This window comes from Mobula birostris, chromosome 2, assembly GCF_030028105.1.
Source record: "Mobula birostris isolate sMobBir1 chromosome 2, sMobBir1.hap1, whole genome shotgun sequence".
Taxonomy (NCBI): Eukaryota; Metazoa; Chordata; class Chondrichthyes; order Myliobatiformes; family Myliobatidae; genus Mobula; species Mobula birostris.
The window spans coordinates 97,930,831-97,950,925 of record NC_092371.1 but is presented as its reverse complement, the minus strand read 5'-3'; the positions used below and the strand labels follow the sequence as shown (position 1 = coordinate 97,950,925).

At 44.1% G+C, this 20,095-nt stretch overlaps 1 protein-coding gene and 1 long non-coding RNA gene across 3 annotated transcripts in view; both read right to left on the bottom strand.

Annotated features, from left to right (window-relative positions):
• LOC140188944 (sialate:O-sulfotransferase 2-like) overlaps positions 1–18,160 on the bottom strand; it is a 328,051-nt gene extending 309,891 nt beyond the window's left edge. For both annotated transcript variants that reach the window (XM_072245602.1, XM_072245610.1), the window contains exon 1: positions 16,764–18,160. In XM_072245602.1, the coding sequence (XP_072101703.1) occupies positions 16,764–17,184 (421 nt within the window). In that variant the 5' untranslated portion in view covers positions 17,185–18,160. The remainder of the gene's footprint in view (positions 1–16,763) is intronic.
• Positions 18,161–18,169: 9 nt separating this feature from the next.
• LOC140188960 (uncharacterized) overlaps positions 18,170–20,095 on the bottom strand; it is a 217,905-nt gene continuing 215,979 nt past the window's right edge. Inside the window, exon 3 of the long non-coding RNA XR_011883421.1 lies at positions 18,170–18,332. This is a non-coding gene — a long non-coding RNA (uncharacterized lncRNA). The remainder of the gene's footprint in view (positions 18,333–20,095) is intronic.

Below are 20,095 nucleotides of genomic sequence, written 5' to 3'. Positions count from 1 at the left end.
GTGTGGGTTTCCACCAGACGCTCTGGTTTCCTCCCACATTCCAAAGTTGTACTGGTCAGGGTGAGTAAGTAGTGGACACTATGTTGGCACTGGAAGTGTGTGACCTTTGTGGGTTGCCCCCAGAATATCCTAGGACTGCGTTGACTGTTGACCCACTTCACTGTATGTTTCAATGTACATGTAACAAATAAAGCGAAACTTTATCTAAACTGAGGGAAATATGGTCCGAGTTGGTATTTGGGTTTTTCAGATTGGGTCAATACAGTGGGGAAGAAGCTGCTTTTGAACCTTGAAGAGCAGACCTTCAGGGTCCAGCACCTCCTGCCTCATGGATCAGATATGCAGGGTCCAGCACCTCCTGCCTCATGGATCAGATATGCAGGGTTCTGTACCTCCTACCCCGTGGATCAGATCTTCAGGGTCCTGCACCTCCTGCCTCATGGATCAGATCTTCAGGGTCCTGCACCTCCTGCCTCGTGGATCAGATCTTCAGGGTCCTGCACCTCCTGCCTCATGGATCAGATCTTCAGGGTCCTGCACCTCCTGCCCCGTGGATCAGATATGCAGGGTCCTGCACCTCCTGCCCCGTGGATCAGATATGCATGGTCCTGTACGTGTTGCCTCATGGATCAGATATGCAGGGTCCTGTACGTGTTGCCTCATGGATCAGATATGCAGGGTCCTGTACGTGTTGCCTCATGGATCAGATATGCAGGGTCCTGTACGTGTTGCCTCATGGATCAGATATGCAGGGTCCTGCACCTCCTGCCTCGTGGATCAGATACGCAGGGTCCTGCACCTCCTGCCTCATGGATCAAATATGCAGGGTCCTGTACCTCCTGCCCCATGGATCAGATATGCAGGGTCCTGCACCTCCTGCCTCATGGCAGCAGTGAGAAAAGGCCATGTTTCCTGATGGTGGACGTCACCTTCCTGAGACATCGAGATCACCTCGTGTTGATGTCCTTGATGGTGGGGAGAGATAAACCTGTGATGGACCTGGCTGAGCCCAGCGCTGATGACGAAGAAGACATCAAAATGTTTTTCCTGTGTGAGCTGAATTTTGATCACAGAAGACCCCTGATATTTCCATCTGGGTAGCCTCCAAACCTGATGGCATGAACATTGACTTCTCAAACTTCCGCTAGAGCCCCACCTCCCCCTCGTATGTCATCTGTTATTTATTTATATACACACATTCTTTCTCTCTCTTTCCTTTTTCTCCCTCTGACTATACCCCTTGCTCATCCTCTGGATCCCCCCCCCGCCCTTTTCTTTCTCCCTCGGCTTCCTGTCCCATGATCCTCTCATATCCCTTTTGCCAATCAACTGTCCAGCTCTTGGCTCCGTCCCTCCCCCTCCTGTCTTCTCCTATCATTTTGGATCTCCCCCTCCCCCTCCCACTTTCAAATCTCTTACTCGCTCTTCCTTCAGTTAGTCCTGACGAATGGTCTCGGCCCAAAACTTCGACTGTACTTCTTCCTAGAGATGCTGCCTGGCCTGCTGCATTCACCAGCAACTTTAATAAATACCAGCATGTTTTTACAGTGTAAACAGCATTATCACAAGTGTTTACAGTACAGTGACTGACGTGTAAACTAGATCGGGGTGGGGTGGTTAACTAGAACAGTTGATCGGATTGACAGCCTGGGAGAAGAAACTTTGAAAATGGTGCAAAGTTTTTGGTTTTAATTACCCTAGAGCACTTTCTAGAAGTGAGTTTATGGAAAGGGCAGTTTGCTGGGTGGGTAGGGAGAAGGCAGACGAGATCAGTTTCGATTGGAATCAGTGTCAGCACAGATATCACGGGCTGAAGGGCCTGTTCCTGTGTGATAGTATTCGATGCTCTGTGCTCTCACTTCTCCATTCAGACTCAACATCTATTTTCTCATCTATGTTCATTTCCCGTCTAATTCCAGTATAGAGCATACAAAAAAACTCGGGATAGCTCTTCAAAAACCCTAAGTGGTAGGTAGCAGGAATTAAATTAAGATTTAATTCCTGGCCATCTAAAAATATATGTAAAAATATCATAGAAAAACTGGCAATCTAAAAACATACATAAAATTTCATGGAAATCGATTGTTCAGTATCTATGACTGATATTCAGAGCTCAACAGAACTATTTATCTAACCACTGACATTTGGAGTGAATTCACTAACTGAACACTCACTGAAATGTGCAATAAGACTGGTTAATGGTGAGAAAGGTCATTCTGGTCAGTTCCTATAGAACTACTTGAAATATTGACCACACTCCACATTTCCTGCTTGACTATGTTGGAATCAAGAATGTTGCTCATCTTCTTCTAGGATGCGCTTTTGCCAAGAAGGTATAGGTTAGAGATGTCAGCATGTCACCAAAGACTCTAGCAAATGTCTACAGATGGACGATGGAGAATATTCTAACTTTTTTCATCACCGTCTGGTATGGAGAGACGTCTCAGAGGATTGGAAGTTACTCAAGAGGGCTGTAGACTCTTCCCACCATCGAAGACATCTTCAAAAGGCAATGCTTCATAAAGTCAGCATCTGTCATTAAGGACCCCTACCACCCAGGGCATGCACTTTTCTCATTACTACCATCAGAGAGGAGGTACAGGAGGCTGAGGAGACAGCCTGGATGTTTTCGGAACAACTTTTCCCCCTCCACGATCAGATTTGTGAATGGATATTAAACCCATAAACACTACCTCAGTATATTTGCTACCTTTTTGCACGACTTATATATGCTCAGTGTTGTCATCGGGGACTCTCAGTGTCAGCTGCTGTAGAGAAACCATTGACATGGTGAAAGAAGCCCAGAACTCACTGGTGTCCCTAAGCAAGGTTTTGTCCATTACCAAGGATGGTGGATTCCGGTTAATTGGGACACATCCAGACCAGCACATTTTGACCCAGTTAAGCAGCTGCCCCAATTAGCTGAAGTTTCATGGAAATAGATCAGATTTTAGATTAGATTATGAGGACACGCAGTCCTCTTTTATTGTCATTTAGTAATGCATGCATTAAGAAATGATGCAATGTTCCTCCAGAATGATATCACAGAAACACAAGACAAACCAAGACTAAAAAAACTGACAAAAACCACATAATTATAACATATAGTTACAACAGTGCAAAGCAATACCATAATTTGATAAAGAACAGACCATGGGCACAGTAAAAAAAAGTCTCAGTGTCTCTCGAAAGTCCCATCATCTCACGCAGTTGGTAGAAGGAAGAGAACTCTCTTCCTGCCATGAACCTCCAGCACCGCAAACTTGCCGATGCAACACCCTGGAAGCACCCGACCACAGCTGACTCTTGAGTCCATCCGAAAACTTCGAGCCTCCGACCAGCCCTCTGACACCGAGCACCATCTCTGCCAAATGCTTCGACCCTGGCCCCGGCAACAGGCAATAGGCAAAGGCAAGGATTTGGGGCCTTCCCCTCTGGAAATTCTCGATTGCACAGTAGCAACGACAGCGAAGCAGGCATTTCAGAAGTTTCTCCAAATGTTCCTCTGTGCTTCTCACGTCTGTCTGCACCAAATCAGGATTGTGCACGGTACCTACTTAACAAATACAATATCATTTCGGAGCGGCTGCACGTGCTGTGTCATGCTGCCATCTTCTCCTCCCCAAAATAGTTTAAAATCAGAATCAGAATCAAGATCCTTTATTATCGCCAAGTATGTGGACACATACAGGGAATTTGATGCCGGTTTCCCTGAGTTCTCACTGTACAGAATCAAAAAGCAAACAAAACAAAACAAAATGTATAAAAAAGGATAAACTACCATTTGACTGAATAACAAATAATGTATTTAAATGAAATACAGAACAAATTAGAACACTACCAATACTATTACAGTACTATAAAATTGTGCATTAGTTCCTAATAGTTATTGAGAGGAATTAATCGGGTGTTTGCTGTCATGTTCTTTTGATTGACTGTAAATGAACAAAATCCATGCAGACACCTGGTGCAGATACTGTAATGGACTGCCTTCGCTGAATGCCCTCCAAATTTTCACTTTCATTGTAACATTCAAGGTGATTGTCAATACTTTCAAATTCTTCATAGTTCCTAAAAGTAGCAAAATCCTTTCAATTTCACTCCAGGCCATTTCTGGCATCTCCAAGCCTGAATGCTTGAAACCACAGTGAGCAAATCAGTTCTGAATTGTCTTAATGCTTATTTCTCATTAACTATCAGTGACTAAAATAGCTGCTTTTTGAACACAAACATGCAACTGATGCTACTTAAAAACTGTTAACTTGAAGCACATGGCATTACCGAACAGCCAGGCAAGTACATGTGGTTGGCACTAGTTCAGCAGCAGTCTTCTGTCCCTACTAAGCAGCAAAGTGCCTCAAATAAATGAAGAGAATCCCGGCTATTTTCTCGATTAGGTTTTGTTCTTTAAGAGTTGTCCCAAATAAGCAGCTGCCCCGATTAACCAAAGGCCCAATTAAACAGAATCCACTGTACTGCAAATTGCCTGCAAATAGGGCCCAGGACTAAGTGCTAAGGTTTGTGCTGAAGCTGTGTGCAACCTCGGCAAGTGGTCTCAGGGTAAGGGTAAGGCTCACAGTCTCACACATTGCACAACGATATTAGAATCTGTGTTCAAACTCCATGAACTATTGCTCAAGGGTTGCAGACAAATGATAGCTGGGGAGGTGCTACTGTTAAATAATTGTAATAATATAACATATAATAGAAACATAGAAACATAGAAAATAGGTGCAGGAGTAGGCCATTCGGCCCTTCGAGCCTGCACCGCCATTTATTATGATCATGGCTGATCATCCAACTCAGAACCCCGACCCAGCCTTCCCTCCATACCCCCGATCCCCGTAGCCACAAGGGCCATATCTAACTCCCTCTTAAATATAGCCAATGAACTAGCCTCCAATGAAAGTATATACTGAACCGTTCTGTATTTGAATCTTAAATAAATAAAACATGCATTGAGTTGAAATAAAACTCACCTCACTTTTCCCTTTAGAGAGACTGACAGGATTTGCTATTTATAGTGCACATATATTTCCCATCACAACAGTTCTGGACTCATAAAACATCCAGTTTGGAACTCTAGCAAAAAAAGACTTTTAATTAATCTAATTAACATTCATAACCCATTAATCTGCTCAACCATTATGGCTTTCCAGGTTTTGAAAAGTAGGCTTCATGTTGTTTGAGCTATAAATATAGTGTGCCTCACACAGATTTTGCATGGCCTAGTTATTTCCCTGCCCTCTCGTTAGTCTCCCTGTCTAACGAAGATTAAACCTGCAGTGAAGAGAGGCATTTCACCATCAGGGTACAATGTATCCAATACTGCGTGAAGGACTTGCGCAGTCAAAAGCGGACAGAGTTTGAAGATGAAAGAGTAAGAACAATCATATTTCGACTTGGATGTCCAAATACAATCACTGATTTCTGAACTGTCACAGGACATCACTGCAGCTGGAGAAGGCCACTACCTCAGTTCAGCGCAGAGCTGAGTAAATGTTGTGGGACTTCGGACGTGAAGCCAGGCATCACTGTAACAGGCCACCACCTTGGTTCAATGCAGAGCTGAGCAAATGTTGTGGGACTTCGGACGTGAAGCCAGGCATCACTGTAACAGGCCACCACCTTGGTTCAATGCAGAGCTGAGCAAATGTTGTGGGACTTCGGACGTGAAGCCAGGCATCACTGTAACAGGCCACCACCTTGGTTCAATGCAGAGCTGAGCAAATGTTGTGGGACTTCGGACGTGAAGCCAGGCATCACTGTAACAGGCCACCACCTTGGTTCAATGCAGAGCTGAGCAAATGTTGTGGGACTTCGGACGTGAAGCCAGGCATCACTGTAACAGGCCACCACCTTGGTTCAATGCAGAGCTGAGCAAATGTTGTGGGACTTCGGACGTGAAGCCAGGCATCACTGTAACAGGCCACCACCTTGGTTCAATGCAGAGCTGAGCAAATGTTGTGGGACTTCGGACGTGAAGCCAGGCATCACTGTAACAGGCCACCACCTTGGTTCAATGCAGAGCTGAGCAAATGTTGTGGGACTTCGGACGTGAAGCCAGGCATCACTGTAACAGGCCACCACCTTGGTTCAATGCAGAGCTGAGCAAATGTTGTGGGACTTCGGACGTGAAGCCAGGCATCACTGTAACAGGCCACCACCTTGGTTCAATGCAGAGCTGAGTAAATGTTGTGGGACTTCGGACGTGAAGCCAGGCATCACTGTAACAGGCCACAGCCTCAGTTCAGTGCAGAGCTGAGTAAATGTTGCTCAGCAGCAAGCAGAACCAGCCCTCGCCTCACCTCCTGTCCCAACACCCTGACCTTTACAATCTGGCCCAGTACTTAAATCGTCCAAACTGGGTCAGTCCTCAGTCTTGGACTGCTTAGGGCCTGAACCCTACTGCCATGATTTGGCCCTTGCTGACCTTTCCAACTTGGCCCAACGTTTAAATCAATCAGACATTGGGACCTCCCTCATTGTCGGGAAGGCCATGACTCTGCTTCAACCCCACCTCCACTTGCCTCAACCACGCCTTCCCTACTCCTCCATTTTCTTTGACAATTTCTCACAGCCGCCTCCACCTCTGCCACTGCCACTGCTAGCCTCTCCATTGTTAGCATGGATCATATTTTGCCACCAACAAGTAGTCGCTGGGCATCACCACCGCCATCTTAAACTGTACCGGCAAGCTCAAGGACAGCTTCTATCCACTGCTACCAGAAGCTGGAATGAATGTCTTGTACAAACAGATGGACTCTTGACCTCACTATCTACCCCGTTATAATCTTGCTCTTTATTGTCTACTTGCACTGCACTTTCTCAGTCATTTTTACATTTTGGTCTGCATTGTTATTGCTTTACTTTGTTCTACCTCAATGCACTGTGTAATTATTTAATCTGTATGAACACATATGCAAGACAAGCTTTTCACAAGGTTTATCATTGACAAATGTATCTCAATAACCTATCAATACAATTACTTACAAATAATCTACCAATATAATTTATCAATAGCACAACCAATAACCTATCAATATAATAACTTATCAATACCACTGCCAATACCACAACCTACAACCTACCAATCCAATCACTTACCAATACCACACCAATAAACTACCAATAACAATGCCAATAAATGACCAAAGACAAAAGCAATTAGCTACCAATACTAATACCAATACCAAAACTGGTGCACCATGTCTGCAAGTGCATCCCATCTACAAGGTAAGGCGAACAATATTCTTTGACAGCTACTGCCAAACCCCCAAGTCTTCCACTTAGCAGGATAATGTTAGTGGTTTCCTTCATGGTTTTACATTTATGCACATTCCATGAAGCCACGAGTGTTCTACATCATCTGCAAGATGGCTTGAAATCACATCCCCTCACATCCTGCAGAAGATCAACAAAAGATATTCTTCAGTCGTGAGATGTGGAGGAAATCAACAAGTCAGGCAGCATCTGTGGAGGAAAATAAACAGTCAAAGTTTCAGGCCAAGACCATAAGACATAGGTTATTTGGCCTATTGACTCTGCTCCGCCATTGGATCATGGCAGATTTACTATCTCTCTCAACCCAACATCCTGCCTTCTCCCCATAACTTTTGATGCTCTTACTAATCAAGAACCTATCAACCCCCACTTTAAATCTACCCAATGACTTGTTCTCCACAAACATCTGTGGCAATGAATTCCAGAGATTCGCCGTCCTATGACTGAAGAAATTCCTCCACATTTCTATTCTGAAAGGAAGTACTGGTGTTCTGAGAGTGCTCCCCCAGTCCCAGCTTCTCCCACGATTGGAAACATCCTCTCCATGTACAATCTATCGAGTCCTTTCAATACTCCGTAGGTTTCAGTGAGATCCCCACCTCATTTTTCAGGGCTTCCTCAGGACTGGGAGCAGGAGACATTAGATATAAGTGGAGTTATGAGCGGCATGTTTGAAAGGACTCATGAATGCCAGCAGCTGGTAAATCAGGATATGTTGCTCAATGAAACACAGAGCAACAGTAAGTCCAGTGCCCAATGCAATATGAAGACAAGCTGGTCTCACAATGCTTCAGTATACACCAGAGTTCATGTGTGAAACATTTAGTTGCGAGGAGACAATAATTAATTTACAGTGTTACGTAAACAGCAACAATGAATATCAATCGAAACAGGTTATATAAAAACAACCAAACATTTATTAAACACTGATAAACAATTATAAAAAACAAACAAAAACTTTAACCAGAAGTTAACAGATATGCAGCCATTCACCAACTCGCCACTCGGCTCTGGTTCTTAAAGCGTTAAATGCGAAAACAGTTCTTAAAGTGATAAAGTCAGATATAGTTCTTAAAGCGATAACTTCGAAAGTCCAACAGATTTACACGTTCAATTGGGAGAGACTTCTCTGGAGAAGGATTTCTTCACCGACGCAACTTTACTGCTGGTTCTGTTCACAGGATTCCCGATGTCGAAAATAGACAGTTTAAATTAGCTGACCTTAAATTACTTTAGCGAGAGAGAGCACCTTTTTGCATGAACTCCTTGCTCTTTTTGGCAAGAGTTATCTCGATGCAGGTAGCTACTACTCCAACGAAGACTCAAAAAGGTCGATCCTTTATGAAACTGCCAAACGATGCCGACTCCTCTCGACCCTTGGATCCTGCACTTCGATAAATTCTTCACTCTCCCTACCAATGTTGGAATTGGGTAAATCAACACATCTAGCAAAAATTTCCAGTCCAAATAATATGGTATTTTGCAACAGAATGCGCACTCCATTTTAAAAATGACACCGTGTCACCAAAAACAAACACGCAACAGAAACAGAGATACAGAACGTTCTACCTGGAAATCTACAAACCAAAAAAAACCCACTGCGTCACCTGGGTCGACCCTTATATAGTCACAGGTCACATGTCATCACGTGACCTCACATCGGTGGGAAAATCACATCAGGTGACCTCCAAAAGACCATTACATCATTCTCACAAAAAAAACAGATCTCCTTGAGCATGTAACAACAGCTATTCATACTTCCCATGAATCAAAGCATATTCCTTCAAAACAAATAATTATGTTTTGTATTATTCTAAGCACTGCAATGCCACCTAGCCAAGGCCATCATCACTAATATTAAGCTGGGTTTTATCTTTGATTCAGCCCGTGGTAATGTACATTTATTGACATTGGTTGGAAAAATTGAGTATTGTTGATTACTAAGAAAGAACCTTTTGAAAAGGAAAATGCATCAATTTTCACATTCTGTCCTAAATTGTTGTTATATTGGCATTGACTGCGGTACAAATCACAACATTTAATGCAGCTGTCACAAACTGTAGCTCCCATCAGCAGGGTTCAATTCTGACCTCCGGTGCTCCCTGAGAGGAGTTCGCAAGTTCTCCCTCTGACTGCATGGGTCTTCTCGGGTAACTCCTGTCTCCTCCCACATGCTCAGGTAGGTTAACGTGCTGGTAGGTTAACCTGCATGGGTCTTTTTGGTTAACTCCTGTCTCCTCCAACATGCTCAGGTAGGTTAACCTGCGTGGTTTCTCTCAGGTAACTCCTGTCTCCTTCTACATGCCCAGGAAGGTTAACGTGTTGGTTGGTAGGTTAACTGGTATCTGTAAACTTCACACAAGCACAAGGGATTCTGCAGATGCTGGAAATCCAGACCAACAGATACAAAATGCTGGAGGAACTCAGCAGGTCAGGCAACATCTCTGGAAAGGAATAAACAGTCACTGTTTCAGACCGAGACCCTTCCTCAGGTCTAATCCTGATGAAGGGTCACAGCCTGAAACATCAACTCTGTATTTCTTTCCACAGATGTTGCCTGACCTGCTGAGTTCCTCCAGCATTTTGTCTCTAAGCTGTCCTTAATGTAGGTGGGTGTTGGAGAATTAGGGACAGAGGATGGGAGTGAGAGAGGAACAAGATTGGATTAGAGTAATTGGTTTGTGGTGGTCAACACTGTTACAGTGGGCTGGCTTGGTGCTGTTGTGTCTGTGACTAGAGTAAGATTTACTGCCTGCAGGTCACCGACTACAGCTAGAATAAACAGGAACTTGGCACCCTGGGGATTGTGTGCTGTTGAGCCCACCGGCCAGTGGTACGAGGAATACAGATAGAGTGAATGGTTACAGGCTTTTTTCTTTCAGGATGGGTGAGACTAGAATAAACAGGAACTTAGCATCCTGGGGATTGTGAGCTCCCGAGCCCACCGGCCAGTGGTATGAGGAATACAGATGGAGTGAATGGTTACAGGCTTTTTCCTCTCAGGGTGGCTGAGACTAGAACTACATGTCATAGGTGTAGGGTGAAAGGTAAAATATTTAAGGAAAATCTGAAGGGGGGCTTATTTCTTGGATATTGTACCGTACTGCTGCTGCAAAACAACATATTTCACAATATACACCTGTGACCATGAACCTGATTCGGGAAATACTACACTCAAAGCGTGGTGCGACTGTGGAATGAGTTGCCAGTGGAAGTGGTTCAACTGCAAGACTGGAGAGAAGACTGGAGAGGTGCAAGGATCTGAGAGATATGGAGGTCCAGGTGACTAGACTGAAAACCAGGGTGGCAAGGACTAGATGGGCTGAAGGGCCTATTTCTGACCTGTAGTGCTCTATGACTACAGTTTTAATACTTGTCCCTTTGCTTCCTTGCACCAACCGTGAAGGGTGGACTTTTGACCCAAACGTTTAGGTGCCGCGATCAGCATCACAATAACTCCCAACCATCTCCCACTCTCACCGCAGTCTGGCAGACAGAAAATCAGCGTGCCAGAATTCTTACTGCTTATTCAAATTCAATCACAATCCATAACTACGTTCATGGATGTGCTGAAAATTTTCTTGAAGAAATGCAACATTCTTGCATGACTCATGGGAATCCCTGGGCCATGACCTCTCTCTCTCTCTCTCTCTCTCTCTCTCTCTCTGGAGAAGTGATTGTGAAGGCACTGAAAGTCTCAACTGTCTTCGTTCCTCATTGAAGACAAAATATGGGTCACTGCATTCTTTGAGATTGGTGAATTGAACAAAGACTTAACTAGAACATAGAACCTTAGCAGACAGTACAGGCCCTTCAACCCATGATGTTCTACCAACTTTTTAACCTCCTCTAAGATCAATCTACCCCTTCTCTCCTACATAGCCCTCCGTTAGTGTGGAGATGTTGTAAGGCATTGTACACAATCTACCCCTTCTCTCCTACATAGCCCTCCATTAGCGTGGAGATGCTGTAAGGCATTGTACACAACCAGTCATGGAAGTTCTCCTCTTGAAGAACTGATGCTTGCATTAATACAACTTTAATTCCTTTATAATTTCTCAAGAGATCCCAGCATATGTTTCACACTGTGATAGTGTAAAACCAAAAATAACAAGAACACTTTCAAAATAAAATTACCCTTGCCAAGCTTCATTCCTGACAAAAGAATACCAAACCTACTCTTCTGAAGTTAAGAACAAAATAATGTTCTGTAAAACATAGAGCATTGAATACACCACAGGCCCTTCAGCCCACAATATTGTGCTGACCTTTTTATTAATTCTACAGTCAATCAAACCATTCCCCGCACATAGTCCTCCAGTTTTCTTTCTTCCATGTACCTATCCACAAAATTCTGTATGTCCCTAAGGCATCAGCCTCGATCATGACCCCCAGAAGTGTGTTCCTTGCACTTACAACTCTCTGTGTAAAAAACTATCTGACATATACTCTTATACTTTCCTCCAATCAGTTTTACAAGTATGTCTTGTTCTTATTGTATTAGCCATTTCTGCCCTGGGGAAGAGTCTCTGGCTGTCCACTCTATTGATGTCTCTTATCATTTTACACACCTCTTTCAAGTTACTTCTTGTATCTCTGTATAAACCTGTTCAGATTTCTGAACAGTCCCTGGCCCATAAACACCTCCTCACTATTCCTCTTTTATTTGATATATTATTGTAACTTAAAGTATTTTTTTATGTCTTGCACTGAACTGCTGCCACAAAACAACAAATTTCACAACATATGTCAGTGATTCTGATTCTGATTCGACAGCCAGGTGGTTAGACATCCATGAAATACAAGAAGGGCAAGGTAGGAAGTCACCTAGAGTTGTCCTCATTACAGACCTATGCCAGTTTGGTGGCTACACTCTGTTCCCGGCCACACATCGGATGAACTTTGCTCCTGGGCCCTCCCTCACTTCTTGATGCAACGGACAACCAACCCACGGGTGGCACAGTAAGTTGGGGAAGCTTCCAGAAAATTGTTTTTTTTCAGTTGCTTTAGTCGGTCTGTGTGATTGTACTGCTAATGGGATGTTACGTTTCCCTATCAGAGGACGATGTGTGAGGGATGCACTGGGGGGGGGGGGGCAAAGGTTTGGTGGGGGGGAGCTTCTGTTTATTATCCATAATGTAATATTTCAGCATTCAAGGCTCCAAGTGGCAGTGAAACTGTCAAACCTCACTTCAAATCTCCAGGAGAAATCTTAAGGTAGAAGGGACGTAAACAGGGAATGTCAATGACTACAAGGAAAGACGCCTTTAGCAAATCATTTAAGATTTTTGAAAGGTAAAATAATTTCTGTTCTTTAATTAAAGCTGTTATGTTTTCTAACTTTGAATTATTAAACTAATTCAAAGGAAGACATGGGAGTCCAAAACGTGGGTCTAACTTTGTGTTTATTTTAAGCGAGGTGCAACCATATCATGTGTTAGCATGATGACATATGCAATTCACATATTCTTACATATAACCCATAATTATTCAGATGAGCAGTAATGCTTAACCAACCAATATATACACAAGATTACTCAAACATTACTGAAATATTAAATACACAACAAAAGCTTTTCTTTCTGTCAGCCACCAGAGACATGTTGTGAAGCTCTCCCTCATTATTTCCCTTGCATGCTAATTACCGCTAATTATTTTTGTTAGAAGTTGCCAGAGTTTCTTCCCAGGCACCTATGTTCTTGATGCATTTTGTTGGCAAAGTGCTGTACATCTGGAAAAGATTATTGAATAAATAAGAGTCAAATAAGTTTCTGCAGCAAGTCAGCGAGGTCACGGTGCTGACACAGGGTATGGTTTCAGATGAATGTAATGATCTTTTGCATGTGGCCAAAGTAACTTCAGTACCTTGTCTCAACAAAATAATGCAGCTGATGAAAATCTGAAATAAAAACTGAAATAGTTGGAACTACAGATTTCCCCCGCCATCCAAAGGTAGAGCGTTCCTGCGAAATGGTTCATAAGCCAGAATGTCATAAAGTGAAGAAGCAATTACCATTTACTTATATGGCAAAAATTCGTGAGCTTTCGCAGATCCAAAAAATAACCTACCAAATCATGCCAAATAACACATAAAACCTAAAATAACAGTAACATATAGTAAACGCAGGAATGATATGATAAATACACAGCCTACATAAAGTAGAAGTACTTTTCTACAATCATTGCTGCACTGTTCTCGGTAGCAAAAATCTCGAGGAAGCTCTCGGCAGAAAAACTCTCTCCAGTAACCTTCAAGCAATGAATCTGCCAAATCATACCAAATAACACATAAAAATACACAGCCTATATAAGGTAGAAATAATGTATGTACAGTGTAGTATCACTTACCGGAATTGGGAAGACAGCGCCGAGCACACTGGTGATGGTGTGTTCAACTGAATTGTCGGAGCTTGGGATGGTGCAGTGGACCCCAACCTCCAAGCAGCGAACTGATACTGATCCGCGAAGCATGCGGGGGTCCAGCTGTGGCCGGAACGCACCCAGCACGTCTTTAAGAAAAAAGCCGAAATAAACAAGCTAATTAGTTAGATGCCGCCCAGAATGTAAATGTCGGCCCAGATCAGAGGCGACGCAATCGGCAATCGCCTCTGATCTGGGCCGACATTTATGTTCAATTAGCTTGTTTATTTCGGCTTTTTTCTTAAAGATGTGTTGGGTGCACCCTGGTTACCACTGCATTCTCCGCGGCAATGTATCGGTCCGCGGCCCGGGGGTTGGGGTGGTGGGACACTGCGGTGTCATCTCATCGTCATCTGTTTCCATCAGGGCAGGCAGGTCATCTTCTTCCATGTCTGCCTGCCTCGATGTCGAAGGTCGAGGTTCGTCTTCTGCTGTGGCTGATGTGGAAGGCTTGAAAAATGACAGTATGCTTGACTGCTTATCTTCAGGCATTTTTCTATCATCTCATGCAGTTGCTTCATATTCAGTTCCTGGACGACTTGACTTTCAGTCCATTCGCTACTGCATTCGGTTTCGATTGTTATCTTTTCCTCTTCCAATTGCATCAGCTCTTCATCTATCAGTTCTTGGCCATGGGATGCCAAAACCTCTCCAACATCATCTTCATCAACTTCCACAAGCCAAACTCACTTTGTCCTTACTTTGTTCACCACGATCGAAACGCTTAATTATGTCTAGCTTTACGCTAAGTATAACACCCTTACGAGCTCTTTTAGGCTTTTCCGATACCTTAGAACTCATCTTGCTAACGGCTGATCACAGGCACGTGCTTAAGCAATGCCGGTGAGAATGCAGTTCTGAATCAGGGGGAGGAGCTTAGCTGCCCAGGGTGCACGCTGCCTTTTATCACGCACTGCTTTTTTTGCACGCTGCTTTTTTTCATAACAGTGAAAACACCTTCTGTTGGTGAAAACAGGTAACTAATGTAGGTCGTTTGTAACAGTGAGGTTTCGTAAAGCGAACATTCGAAAAGCGGGGGACACCTGTAAACACAACAAACTCCGAATTTCAAACCCCAGCACTAACATACAGAAACTATACACTTAACAATCCATAGCACTATCAGAGTGGTCAGAGACACAGCCAGTAAAATTAAACACAACAAACTCAGAATTTCAAACCCCATCGCTTACATATACAAGCTAAACAATTCACAAAAACAGAAATGGAATCCAACAGATACAAGCTGGAAATTTAATCAAATTGCATCTTCATTTTCTCAAACTGCAATTCGATTATGGTTCAAACTAAAACCCTTGCTAACTCTGGGGATAACAAAATCCCAGTAACGTAGCAGTTAGCCTAACACTTGACACCACCCGTGATATTGCGATGTGATTGAGATTCAATTCCCACCTCTGTCTGTAATGGTGACGGCACAGTAGCATAATCAGGAGTGTAACACTCTTACAGTGCCAGGGACTTGGATTAAATCAATTCCACTGCTGTCTGTAATGGCGATGGCACAGTAGCGTAGCGGAGAGCGTAATACTCTTACAGTGCCAGGGATTTGGATTCAATCAATTCCACCACTGTCTGTAAGGACTTTGTATGTTCAACCAGTGGTTTCCTCCGGGTGCTCCAGTTTCCTCCCACAGTCAAAAGACAAATGGTTGCAAAATACATACTCAGTATAAACTCACACTCAGCATAAACTCATACACAGTATAAATACACACTCAGTATCCTCCACGCTGATAACCAAATATCTGACAGGACTAATTGTCATTACAAAGTAACTTAACTGCAGGATTATCATAAATTGTAACAGTGATTTTATGGTCATTAATAATTCAGCTTGAAGATCAGAATAGGCCCACATGAACACAAATGAGATCCAAAACAATATAACTGAGTCACAAACCATCTCCAGTGCACACACAGAAAGCAAGATAACTGAATCACAGTCCATCTCCAGTGCACACAGAGAAACAAAATAACTGAATCACAAACCATCTCCAGTGTACACACAGAAACAATATAACTGAGTCATAAACCATCTCCAATGCAGACACAGATAACAATATAACTGAGTCACAAACCATCTCCAATACACAAACTGAAAAGGACACAACCTACAGTTATATTGCACAGATTCTCCAGTTTTAGTAGGTAGTCAATTGTTAAGCAAAGGTTTTGAAAGGATTTGGAAGTTGTTACTATGTACAAAGGCAGAGAGGAATAAATAGATGTGTTCAGAGGGAAGGTGTTCAAATGTGGTGAGGTCCGGATAGGATTCTGGTGATTGCTTGGATCTGCAGGACTGGGAGGTGCAACAGAAATACAGAAGTGAACTCTGTATTTAACACAACACTCAAAAAGCTGGAAGAACACTGCAGGCCTGGCAGATTCTGCGGAGGGAAATAGACAGTTAATGTTTGGGTCGAAATCCTTCATCTGGACTGGAAGAGTAGAGGGACGATGTCCGGTATAAAGAGCAGAGGGGGAAAGCTGGAGCAAGAACTGGCAGGAGGTTGGTGGATCAGGTGAGGGGGGAGTGACAGGGAGATGAAGGAGGGGAGATTGGGAATAGGGACAGAGGTTGGAAGGTGACAGGTGGAGGGAACAAGGGACTGCAGACGGTGGAATCTGATGGGAGAGGAAGGTGAAACATAGAACAAGGGCCAGTTTCTTTATTCCATCCTCCATCGTCCTGTCCCATGAGATTCCACCATCTAGAGTCCTTTGTCATCTCCACCAACCACCTCCCTGCCTGTCACTATTTCCACTCTAATACATTTATATATACACATATTTATTCACTATAATTGAATTTTTTCCAGATATCTGCCCTCTACTCTTTCAGTCCAGATGAAGGGTTTTGACCCGATTCGTTGACCATATATTTCCCTCTGCAGATGTGACTTGACCTGCTGAGTTTCTCCAGCATCTTGTGTGTTAATCCCAAGATCTATTGCCATCACCCTCCACCCATTCTACTCCTATGAAAGAAAGGTCAGGTGTAAGAGCAATTGTTGCGGTTGAAGGATCTCACCCACCTCTGTTCTCCTCCTGATCCCTTGACATTTTCCCCTTCAACACTCGACTCCAGCTGCCGATGGGCTCCCCAGATCTCAGCTTGTCCAGGGCGTCCTGCAAGACTGGTTTCAGCCACGGCGGTCCGTACCTTCTGGGCAGGGCTGGAGGCAAGGCCGGCCACTGCTCCTTCCGTGGTGCCTCCTGATTTGCCCTCCCGAAGGGCAAGAAGGAGAAATGTTGGAGGCCACGAGGAGAACCCAAGGCTGTGTGAGGTGCCCCCTCTCTGTGGGGTGAGGCCCTCCCAGCGACAGTGCTGTCTCCTACAAAGCCTGAGTGCAGGAACAGCAGACTTCCAGTCATGAGGTAAACCATAATGAAGGTGAAGAATCGTAATGGCTTCCTGTGGAAGCAGCGATGTATCTTGATCGCTAGTCTGGCCATTCCCAACACATAACTTTCCTTTAGTGCGTCGTAAAAATATGTAAAAATATAGATCTTTCAGACAAGCATTCCAAAGAAAGAAAAGGTACAAAATATTTTGTAATCCACGGCTAGCGCAGCCACACAATTGTCGTGTTGCTCTGCATCGACTTTCTCCCAACTTTGTGCTTCATCTGTTTTGTGCCTCCTTTCAGTGTCAGGAGAGAATCACCAAACAAGCCTCGTAAACCTTTCAGAGTCGGGGGAGAGTCACCAAATGAACCTTGTAAATCTTTCAGTGTCGGGGAGAGTCACCAAACGAACCTCGTAAACCTTTCAGTGTCGGGGAGAATCACCAAACGAACCTTGTAAATCTTTCAGTGTCGGGGGAGAGTCACCAAACGAACCTTGTAAGTCTTTCAGTGTCAGGGGAGAGTCACCAAACCAACCTCGTAAACCTTTCAGTGCCGGGACAGAGTCACGAAACGAGCCTCGTAAACCTTTCAGTGTCAGGAGAGAGTCACCAAATGAACCTCGTAAACCTCCAGGCCAATCGCTTACAACTTCACTATTATTGTCGTCAAACTCAGGGAGTTAATTGTATCCCTCCATCAATAAGGGATAGACAAATCCTTCCTCACCTTAACCTGCCTTCACCCCTCACTCACCCCCAACAATGGTCCACCTGGAGATGGTTATCCGGTTGACCAAATTTCTATCTACTGAGATAGTGACTGGTTGAGCATGCTGTAATTTTATATTCCACTCAGGGGCTGTCTTAGCAAAGTATTTTGATATCTGCTCCCTGTTTAAATTCTTTGGAAACCCTGAGACAGACTAGTGACTGACGAAGTTTATCTGGTAATTAAAGAGCATGGAGACTGATTGAAAGCAGATGAATAGACACGTTTCTCAATTTCCCTTTGAATGGCAGACACAGCATTCTTGTGGGCATCTTTTCTACCCTGTGGAGTTTATACCTCTAGACCCTGCTTCCCACCCAATTCCATCACCCCCCTCCCCAAACTACTCTCCCATTGCCCACCCCCTTCCTTTCATACCAACAAAGCTTGTTTAGATCATTGGGGGGGGGGACTCAGGGATAAGAAGCAGCAAGTCTGAGACAGTCTCTCTCCAGCAGCTCGACCCTCATCCACCAGGATTCACCTCTGCAAGAGAACAAGACAATGGTTTATTATTGTCGCACATAACGAGAAACAGAGAAAAGTACCCAATACAAATCATACCACACTGAAGTACATTGTAACGAGATGCAGAGAAAAGCACCCCATCCAAATCATATCACACTGAAGTACATTGTAATAAATGCAGAGAAAAATACCTGATTCAAATCATATCACACTGATGTACATTGTAATAAATGCAGAGAAGAGTACCCAATACAAATCATACCATACTGAAGTACATTGTAACGAGATGCAGAGAAAAACACCCGAACCAAATCATACCACACTGAACTACATTGTAATAAATGCAGAGAAAAGTACCCAATACAAATCATACCACACTGAAGTACATTGTAACGAGATGCAGAGAAAAACACCCCATCCAAATCATACCACACTGAACTATATTGTAATAAATGCAGAGAAAAATACCCGATTCAAATCATACCACACTGAAGTACATTGAGGTAGACAAAAGAAAACAGAAAGCAGATTATAGTGTCGCTGCAATGGACAAAGGAGACAAATAAGTGCAAGGTCTGTCACGAGGTCGACTGGGAGATCAAGAATTCATCGTTTAGAGTATGAGAAGTCCAGTCAAGAGTCTGGTAACAGCGAGATAGAAGCTGTCCTTGAACTTGAAGCTTCTGTATCTTCTGCCCCATGTGAGGGGGGAGAAGAGAGAATGTCTGGTGTGGGGGAGGGGGTGGAGTTTTTGATTATATTGGTTGTTTTCCCGAGACAGTGGGAAGTGTAGAGGGAGTGAAGGGAGAGGAGATTGGTAGAGGTGATGGACTCAACTGTGCACACAACTCCCTGCAGTTTCTGCAGTTGCTGTACCAGATACAAAAATAATTTTTTAAAGAAAGGGGCTTCCCTTCCTCCACCACCAACTCTGCTCTCAAACGCATCTCTCCCATTTCACACACATCTGCTCTCACTCCATCCTCCCTCCATCCCACTAGGAATAAGGTTCCCCTTGTCTTCACCTACCACCCTACCAACCTCCAGGTCCAACATATAATTCTCCGTAACTTCCGCCACCTCCAAACGGATCCCACCACTAAGCACATCTTTCCCTCCCCCCCCTCTCTGCTTTCCGCGGGGATCGCTCCCTACGCGACTCCCTTGTCCATTCATACCCCCCCGTCCTTCCCCACCCAATGTCCCTCCTGGCACTTATCCTTGTAAGCGGAACAAGTGCTACACATGCCCTTACGCTTCCTCCCTTACCACCATTCAGGGCCCCAGACAGTCCTTCCAGGTGAGGCGACACTTCACCTGTGAGTCGGCTGGGGTGATATACTGCATCCGGTTCTCCTGATGTGGCCTTCTATATATTGGTGAGACCCGACTCAGACTGAGAGATCGTTTCGCTGAACACTTACGCTCTGTCCGCCAGAGAAAACAGGATCTCCCAGTGGCCACACATTTTAATTCCACGGCCATTCCCATTCTGACATGTCTATCCACGGCCTCCTCTACTGTAAAGATGAAGCCACACTCAGGTTGGAGGAACAACACCTTATATTCCGTCTGGGTAGCCTCCAACCTGATGGCATGAACATTGACTTCTCAAACTTCCGCTAATGCCCCACCTTCCCCTCGTACCCCATTCGTTATTACTTATATACACACATTCTTTCTCTCTCTCTCCTTTTTCTCCCTCTGTCCCTCTCACTATACCCTTTGCCCATCCTCTGGGTTTTTTCTCCCCTCCCCCTTTTCTTTCTCCCTGGGCCTCC